Source organism: Calidris pugnax, unplaced genomic scaffold (genome assembly GCF_001431845.1).
Source record: "Calidris pugnax isolate Ruff unplaced genomic scaffold, ASM143184v1 scaffold28, whole genome shotgun sequence".
NCBI classification, from domain to species: domain Eukaryota; kingdom Metazoa; phylum Chordata; class Aves; order Charadriiformes; family Scolopacidae; genus Calidris; species Calidris pugnax.
The window spans coordinates 6134282-6143967 of NW_015090842.1; the positions used below are offsets into that span (position 1 = coordinate 6134282).

The window sequence follows — 9686 nt, forward strand, 5'->3', positions numbered from 1 at the left end:
CCACAGAGATTTAGGAGAGATCATGGTTGTCTTTGGGTTCATGCTTCCCTCCTCCCTGCCCTGTTCAGCTGCAGGACACTGATCTGAGCCTGACAACACTCGGTGGCCTCCTGTGGGCTTTGTTGTCCCAGACAATACTCTGCCTCTTGTCCCTCACTTCACTGGTGGCACTTGTCTCCATCACACGTGGTAACCTGTGGCCCTGGGACTTCCCAGCTTTTTTCACGTGCCCTCCCGTGGGTGTCCCCTCTGGGTGGGAGTCTGGCCTCGTGGTGCAGGAGGGGAAGATTGCAGAGCCACGTGGCAGCTTACTGCTCGGTTTAGCAACCCTGCACAGCACCTTTCCTACCCTCCCTGGCATTTTTTGTTCCTTCTCTTTTGGGGAGGTGAAACTCCTGCTATTCTCAGTTTAAACAGGGCAAGGAAGAGTGGGGCCACCTAAGGAGCATTCAGGGTTCCCCTGTGCACTGAGAACTGCTCAGTGTGCCAAAATGAGACCCTTTCCTGCATCCAACAGCCTACTATAAAGCTCTTTCAAAGGTTTAAAGGGCTCCTTTAATAGGCTTGATCCTACACAGACGTGCCAGACAGGCCAGTAGTGATGGCTCATCTTAGGAAACTATTCTGCTAAGTACTGCAGCCTAAAATGGAAAAGGAGAGGGGAGGGAGGGCAGGGGGAGGGCTGCTGGATCAGCATGGCCCCTGCGTGCACCATCAGAGCGCTGAGAACGGGCACTGTTCGGAATAATGTGCAGGAAACTGATTATGAGAAGTTGTCTGAACTCCTTTGAAGTCAGCGGACTTCGGCATATGCTTAATGGCCCTTCCTAAATAGGGACTTTTTCCTGGATGAGGGCCCAAACAGCTGTTTATCCATTTGTACTTCTATATTTTACGCTATTCAGCTTTTTTTCCTGAGAGTGCTGCACATAGTCATGGCTTGTTTATGCTTTGGCCTACTGTAACCTGATATTTTAAGAAAATGCAGCACGATCATAAATATCTGTGTGTTATCTCTTTCAGCCATGAAGAGCCTGTGTAGTTTAAATATGAACAGCACCAAACTTTCAGCAGACACCTACGAAGATCTCAAGGTATTTCTGAATTCCATCCACTAAAGATGAGAAGTGTCTGGCCCAAGAGGGTTTAGCAAGTACATGGTGGTAGAGTCCAGGGCAGGGAGAACTGGCCCCAGGGAGTGGGTAGTGTGAAAATCATCTGAAGAGGGTAAAGCGGGTTGTTTTGGGGAGAAAATGACTGAAAACAGCGTTCTGAGACTGCTGGCTTTGATGGACTCATTTGGGAAACTTTTAATATGCTGAATGGACAAGTGTGAGATGGGATCAGAAGCTGAATCTGCCAGTGCTATCAGTAGTACAGCTTTAATAAATAGGAGCAGATTGGTTGAAATAAGGATACACGGATGGGTAAAATGTAATGCAGACCTCCAAAGCCATGTTTAGCCAGGACCAAAAGTAACATGGGTGAGCAGCATTAAGGAGCTTTGACTCCGAATGCAAAGGGAGAATCAACAGCATTGAGGAAGGTGCAAGTTTATCTTGACACCTCTTGGACTGGAACTGGGCTTTAACCAGAAGTTTGACAGGTAAGGTGTCTGGTGTCACCATTTGTACTGTGAATTGACAACCACTTTGCCAAAATGGTGTAAAGAGCTAGAATGTAGCTGTGGGAGGGGAACAGCCCCAGGTGGTTTTGGAGGAAGACTGCCCAAGATGCCTTGGCTTTCATGACTTCACGTGGACTTTGTCTTCACTCTGGTGTTGCATGAGTCACATGTCCCAAAGTCTTACCTTATAGACCCAAGCCCTCAGGATGAAACTCCACATTATGTTTTCTTGTTTGTTGAAACCTTAGATTGTGCCAGGTTTATTCAAAAAGGTCACAACCTTGGGTTGAGTTTCGAACTTGAGGCGAGTCCTGAAACTGCTCTGTTTTCAAAAATCACTGAAGGCATGTATCTTTGGTTCTGGCTGTGGAGCCAGGGCTCCCCCAGGGACCCAGTTGCAGTGCTGCTCGCATGGATTTTTCAAGATCAAGTTTTCAAAACTTGTGTCACAATTGTATATGCGAAGAAGTCGTCCTTGGAATTAACAGCTGGCTTGCAGATGGGTTCACACAATGGCGCTTGTATTTACAGACAATCGGGGTCAATGCAGTATTTGGCCCAGGGCTCTGAAATGGAGTCTATTGAAAGGCTCCTCCAGTCCTACCCCTGCTTCTGAGCCCCTTTGCCACCAACTTCAGACCGAAACTCAGATTTTCCTATCGCGTTCCCTCTGCTCTGGCGTGGCATGAACGGTCCTTAGCAGCGGCACGAGGAAGTGACTTGCTGGGGCAAACAGCAAAAGGGGCTGCGAGCAAAGTCCTGATGATTGCAGGGAATTAAAAAAGCTGAGAAAACAGGCGTGCGTCACTTTTTCCCCTCTCACCTCTTTCATGGAGATTTATCTTGGTGGCCATTTTTTTTTTAGCGCTCTGTGTGTGTTCAAAGGGAGGGTAATAGTTTCTTTCCCTGGGGCACATGGTTGTAGGTCTGTTGAGAACAGCTCAGGCTTCAAAGAAGGTATTTTTTGATACAAATCTTTCCTTCTTTTCCCCTTGGTGTGTGAGAGCGTTTTGGGGCACAAGCCAGTGATGACATTTCCTCTCTGCTCCAGCCCCCACCCCACTAAACACACTTGCACACACACACAGACACCCACATATGTACCAGGCAGGCTGAACCAGACAATAAATAAACACCCACCACTGAAGTCATTATTGCCTAACTAAAAAATTATTTGCTGGCAGTGTCTGTAGGATTATGACTAGCTCTTATCAAAATACGCGTGCATATAAATCAAGGAGTGAGCTAATAATGACTCCTAGAAACTTCCAACTCCTCAATTATGCCCTAGCCCAATTAAACGTGTTTATTTGTTTTGAGAGAATTAGCCATACAATTATGGTCAGAGAGCATGGAAACGGGATCGGCAAGTAGGAGCAGCGCGAACAGCCCATTCCCGTCTGCCTGGCGCAGGGTAATTCAGGAACAGTATGTCCAAATGCAGGGGAGTTATGGAAAGGAGACCACAGAGACACCAAAACTTGCTAACACTCTCCAAATTTTTTTAATACATGGAGGGAAAAATGGAGCAATGGCTTGGTGAGGAGGATGAGGAAAGTACATGTGGCTGCCGCTGATTGAGTCCACTGCCTTCACGGCTGGAGTCTGATAAATTTTGCCAAGCTTTTGTATAAAAACCAAAGCTCAGGCTGTGGTCTGGCCCGGGTCACTGGTGCGTGGGTTTTGCTGCAGGTGTGACTTAGTCCTGGGTGTCGGTGAAGGCTCAGCATCCTCTTCCCTCATTAACCCCTGTAATGCTCCAGCTCACTGCTGACCTGTCCTCTGCAGGGTCGAGCCGTGGCCCATCTTCCCCGTTTGTGGCCGATAGATCAGTCCTCCCGGTCCTTTGACAGTGCAGATTTTGATGGGAACATGTTTCTTGAGAACTGAACGTCTGTCACTAATTCTGGCCTTTTTCCTGTCCCCCCCTGCACAGGCTAAACTGCCCAATCTGAAAGAAGTGGACGTCCGCTACACCGAAGCCTGGTGAACTCTCCCTGCCGCCCGCTCTTCTCTTTTGCTTCTCACCAGAAGGAAAAGATTTTTAAAACAAACAGAGAAAAAACAAAACAAAACCAACCAACAAACCAGGAAAAAAACCCAACTTTTGGCTAATACCTATAGAGCAGTGAGTGCTGGGACTTGGTGGTAGGAGTCGTGGTTGTGGGGTAGAGGAGTGATGTTGTGTGTGTCGGGGGGGGACGGGGCAAGCCTGGACCCAGCCAGAGAATTCTTTCAGCTTTGTGATTTCAGAATCAACATAATTTAAATTGAAAAGGAGAAAAAAAAAAAACAAAAACAAAAAAAGAAGACTTTGTAGCAGCAAGAAGATTATAAAGAGGAAAAAAAAAAAAACCTTTGTGGATTTTATTTGCCTTTGTGTTTTATGCCATGTGGAGAAAAAAAAACCAAAACATATTCGTCATTAATTACTGGGTTTTCTTTGGCTGGCATCCGTCCAGTCAGAACTCCTCTTTCACCAGTTTTGCTCCAGAAAAATCAAACTTTCAAAAATCTCAAGAGAAGAAAACCAAAACCGATATGATTTTCACCTCCCTCCCCATGTCCTTGCAGTTGTTATGCAAAGTAATTTTGTTGTACATAAGATTTACATAATGCACCTATTTAAGAAAATGGTTCACAAATAACGGGTCTGGGACCTGTCTTTTATTTATGAATTGTTAATTCTTTTACCCTTTTTTTGCGTATAGTACTGTATAAACTAGTTTGCTGTCTTGTTATTATTATTTTTTTTTAAAGGAAATGTCCTCCTTGAAGAATTGCCTTCTAGTAATGCATATACTGTATTATACTCCCTCTCTGTCACGACATTCATTGCGTTGTCTTTTTGATTTCAAAATGCCTCAAACGTTATCAAATAGGAAGGAAAATATCTATCAAGGGGAGGGGGGAAGGTGGTTGGGGAAGGGGCCGCAGGGATTAATAAAAATCACATTTCCTTCCAAAGTCTGAAAACTTTCTTTAGTCTTTTAAACCATGTCAGGTTTAAACGTGGGAGATGGGGAAAAGGCATTGTTTATTTTGCCAAGGGGGTATTCGCAAAACTCTTGTAGATTTTACAAGTTGCCTCGGTTGTTTTCTGTTTACGTCCGATATTTCAAAAAGAGGAAAAAAAAAGCTCTAAAAAGCTCTCCCTCCATTTTGTGCATCAGCTTTTTCTGGTTAGTTGTTTGTTTTTTTTTCTTTCCCCCTCCTCTTCTCCGCCCTCCCCTCCCTCCCTCCCCCTACCTGTTCTGTGCACGCATCGTTCTGCATGTTCCTCTGGGGAGACTGAAAAAATAGCGTTGTTGCTGACCCGATAGCTCTGACCTGTCTGTAAATGTGACTGCTACATTTTTCAAATTCCACAATTGCTTAGAAGATGATTTTTTTAAAATTGTGGTTTCTTTTATAACTATGCGGTTGACTTTTTTTTTTTTTCATAATGAGCCTTCATTGTACAGAGCTGCTTATTTTAAAAAAACCAAACAAAAAAAAAATAAAAAGTTTTTCCTCTGTTTAACACCTTTATTTTATTCTTCAGCACCTCAAAGTTTCACATACAGCCAATGTAATTTTTTATATATAAATATATATATATTTAATCTTATTCAATGGAAGCCAAGCTTTTGTTTTTGTTTTTTTTGGGGTTTTGTTTTTTTTAAACTTTGTTGCTACGTAGACAACCCTTACCCAAATCATGTTCTTTTTTTCTCTTTTTTTTTTTTTTTTTAAATGAAACAGAAATTGAGTCTTAACTCATGTAGTGTGCCAGGTTTTTTTTTCCCCCTTCAAATCCCAAACTGTATGCGGATGCAGTATGGGAAGAAAGATGAAAAAAAAAAAAAAGGAAGAAAAAAATACGCCAACATTTTCCTTAGCACTGTTGCTTTTACCAATGGTTTACTACTACTGTTCTGTAGCTGTGTACAAAGAGATGTGAAATAATTTCAGGCAAAAATAAACTGTAAGTGAATATCTTTTAGCTGCGTGCTTCGTGTTTTCTGTGAAGGAAGCTCTTGGCGCCGCGGGGATGCTGTGGGAGGTGCAGGGACGCCAGCGGAGCCGGAGGACCCCGGCATTCCCAGGAGGGTCTCTCCAAGGGCCGGGGCTCTCCCAGCTCAGCTCGCTCTGTGCTCCCCCTTTCCTCCCCTTCCAAAGCACCAGCATCGACGGCGTTTTCCACCAGGCACCGGGTTTCGAGGCACCGTCACCTGGAAGGGTTGAGGAGGAGGAGGAAGGAGAAGGAGGAAGATGGCCGAGTCTCTGCACATCCAGTTCTTGCATCCCTCCCCAGGACCGTTTCTCTCTGCGCCCTTCCCAGAGGTTCACAGGCTCAAGGAGTTCTTGCAGGGGCCGTCGGCGGAGTCGTGTTGGTGGGGCTGTGTTTGCACTGGTTGCCTGGAGCAGGCAGTACTGGAAGCACTGGGGCATTTCCAGGCTGGAGAAAGGGGTTTCTGTGTATTAAGGTGCATTTCAGGGCAGTGTCCAAATGGAAGGATCTGCTGCGTTCGCGTTCTGCTCGCTGTCCTTGATAAAGCACGCCGGCTCGTGGGCTGGAGGCCAGCAGAAAACCCAGCTGGAGCTTCACAACTCCCCTTCAATCGAACTCGGCTGCTGCTTCTCACTTCTTTAGCTTTTAAAGAAATTGGCCTCACTTGAAACCAATTACTGCAGATGTTCCGAGAGCCACCTCCATCACCTTTGTTACCTGGTTCCTGTGCTCTCATTTTTACCTGTTTTTTTTGTCCTATTCCACAAAACAGGCTTTGGGACATGCAGAAAGACGAGCGTTTGTACTGACTCCAGCCAAGGTAAGAAGTGTTTGCAGGGTGACCCTCGATAAAGAGAATAAACTGTCCCTTCACATTGTTCCCCACTGGAAGAAGGCACCCTGAGCTGGGGCTGTCAAGGCTTTTGGAGTCTTTCCCCCTTGAGCAGTCCCTGCAGCATATGGGCTATGCTCCCCTGGCAATGGCAGGGGCTTCACGAGCCTTCCTGGACCCTGAATAGCCAGAAATATTCCCCTGATATCGAATGAGGGGCTGAGAAAATATATGGGCTATGCTCCCCTGGCAATGGCAGGGGCTTCACGAGCCTTCCTGGACCCTGAATAGCCAGAAATATTCCCCTGATATCGAATGAGGGGCTGAGAAACTACCTGAGGAAGGAGGCAGATGTTGGACACCACTTCTCTTCTTCCTGTGGGCAGTGACCCCCTCCCTTGCTGCTCCCCAGGCTCTGTCCTGGGGGGAACTGGTGACAGTGGGTGGGTTCTGCAGCCACCAACCGCCCACACAGAGCTCCTCTGTCCTCCCCTCCCTCTCCCACCACATGCTCCTTGTCCCTGCGATGGCAGCGGGACAATAAAATCAGAGCGAGCTCGAAGACGGTCAGCGTGGTGTTAAATAACACCGTGCCTGAGCCTGTCCCACCTTTGGGAGTCTCTGGGGGCAGGTGCCTTTGGCCTCCAGCCCACGGCGATTTCAGAGCTTAGAGATTTCCAAGGATTGTGTCCAGCTGGGGATTTTTGGGTACGAAAGGGAAGGATTGGACATGGCGTAGGACGAGACACTGTAACTCGGCTTGCGCTCGGGAAAGGCTTTTCTGAGTTTTCTCTACTCCTGGGCTTGTAGAGAGGTTTCACCTGGGTAAGGATCCCTTTCTGCCCACCTTTCAGCTGCCGCTGATGATGTGAGCCAGTGACTGAGCCGTTACAGAGCTGCCCAGTTTCATCTGGGAGGTTACTGCAGCCCGGCTTCCCAGGGACCCTGAATGTCAGGGGTTTGTCTGACCTGCAGCTTCTGGCTTTCAACCCAAACTAGTGCCAGAGCTTTGATGCAAGTCCAAAGAGCACAAAGCTGCAGCACTGCCGTGCTTCAGGGGCAATTTTCTCATTAAAACCACGCAGCTGTCCTGCCTCCCTGTGCCTTTCTGCCCACCTTCAGCTGCCGCTGGTGATGTGATGCCATGATGATGTGAGCTGATGATGATGTGAGCTGGTGACTGAGCCGTTACAGAGCTGCCCAGTTTCATCTGGGAGGTTACTGCAGCCCGGCTTCCCAGGGACCCTGAATGTCAGGGGTTTGTCTGACCTGCAGCTTCTGGCTTTCAACCCAAACTAGTGCCAGAGCTTTGATGCAAGTCCAAAGAGCACAAAGCTGCAGCACTGCCGTGCTTCAGGGGCAATTTTCTCATTAAAACCACGCAGCTGTCCTGCCTCCCTGTTGCTTCTTCCACTGCTCACAGCTACGTTTTGAGTTTCAGAAGACCAAACGCAGAGATGAATCTCACAAAGTACCAGTTGCCTCCAGTTTCCCACCTGGTTGCTTACAGCTTGTTCATTGCTCAGAGAGTCAAGTATATGCCTAAAATCCTGACAATTAAGCGTGGATTTGCTTGGAGGGGAGAGTACTGGAACAGCTGCTGGCCTGAAGAGTTGTCTGGTTGTGTTTTCACCAAGGTAAGAGCTTGGTATGTTATGTTCATACGGTCCTTTCACACAAGGTGGAGCCTGGGGTTATCTATAGGTCCTGTCAATAAGGACCTGAGGCTATCTGCTGGTTGTGGGACCTCATGGGGAGATGTGGTAGATGATGGCACCTGGGTGGGTGTGGAGCATCTGGGCTGTCCTCAGGGCAGATCTGCAGGTTGCTCTCTGCCCTGTTGAGGTCTGTGGTTATGCTGATCTCCAGACAGTTGGCTGCATGGCTCTGAAGCAGGCAAACCATATCAACAGGCTTTGCCAGGCCTTGTCACCATGTCAGGGCCACCCCTGCGGAGCCTCAGCACTGAGCTCAAGAACTGTCTGTGATATTCTTCCCTCCTCATCCTTCCCAAAGAGTGTCAAGCCTCTGTTCAGGTAAAGTCCTCCTGGAAATAGAGCAGGAAAGTCTTTGGAGCAAGCAGAGGGACCTTGCTGGTAGATCAGTGTAGGACCTGGACTCTGGACTACCAATCCCTAAATGCAGTAAAGGTATGAAATGATGATAGGTTCAAAGGTTGGATGCCCAGTCTGCCCAAGGCTGCTGTCTTCTGGACACCAGCAGGAGCTGGGGCTGTTCCCATCCCTCAGGTGTCCACTCTCCTAATGGCTGGGAGCAGGAGCAGCCTCCTGTCTCACACATACAAGGGTTTCTAGTCTGGAAAAGAGCTCCTTTCCACATTCTACCCATCCATGAGCAGTAGGACCGTGGTGCTACCATCGTTCTCACGCTGAAGGCAATGCTGACCTCTCCCAGCCTCTGCAAAGCCGATCAGCTGTACCTATTAGAACACATCAGTCAACTATATTGCTGTGTCTTGAATTTTTAATGATTTTTTCCAACTAAATGGAGTACATGCATCAAAATATTTGTTTTAAGTGGATGTTATCATCCAGTTTTTTTCCATTTTCTTTTCTATTGACTGGGGGACATCTTAAGTAAATATTTGAGGTAAGCCATTTTTATTAATAACAGATCTTGGAATATCCTTTTTGCCAGTCATATTAAACCTGCAGGTATTTTTCCTGCTAGCCTGGCACCTGCTTTTTTTATTATTGGTTTTTTTTAGGTAATCTCACTTGCATGCTTTTCACCAACCAGATAGAACAAGTCCCACAATGTATTTGTATTTTCAAAGTAGGTTCTGTCAGATTTTAATAAATATACATACAAACATCTCAGTGACCCCAATGGTCATGCAAGAACCTGGTCAATGTACACTGTCAATGTAAATGTGTGTCCTTTTCCTACCAATCTCTAGAGAGATCCAAGCAAAGCTCTGTGTACCAGAATGCAGCTCACAGCTCCTGCTCAGTTTGTTACTAGCATTGAATTGGTCTCAGCACCTGAATTAACCAGTTTGCTTTGCAGATCTGGCAGTTGATATAGTAACCAGTTTCTTCTTCATTTTTATTCCAGCTAGGATATAATATCAAAACATTTATCCTTTCATTTGAATGCAGCATACGTTTGAAGTTCAATTGTTCACAGTTGAGATACTTCTAAATCTTAGCAGAGTCTCTCCCACCCAGAATCTCCCATTCTTACATATGCCTTTGCTGTAAAATCGGTGC

The 9686-nt window shown here is 46.6% G+C and overlaps 1 protein-coding gene across 1 annotated transcript in view; it reads left to right on the forward strand.

Moving 5' to 3' along the window:
- CMIP (c-Maf inducing protein) overlaps positions 1 to 5607 on the forward strand; it is a 65093-nt gene extending 59486 nt beyond the window's left edge. Inside the window, exons 20-21 of the mRNA XM_014942143.1 lie at positions 1024 to 1094; positions 3564 to 5607. Coding sequence (XP_014797629.1) covers positions 1024 to 1094; positions 3564 to 3617 — 125 coding nt within the window. The 3' untranslated portion in view covers positions 3618 to 5607. The remainder of the gene's footprint in view (positions 1 to 1023; positions 1095 to 3563) is intronic.
- The last annotated feature ends 4079 nt before the right edge of the window (positions 5608 to 9686 follow it).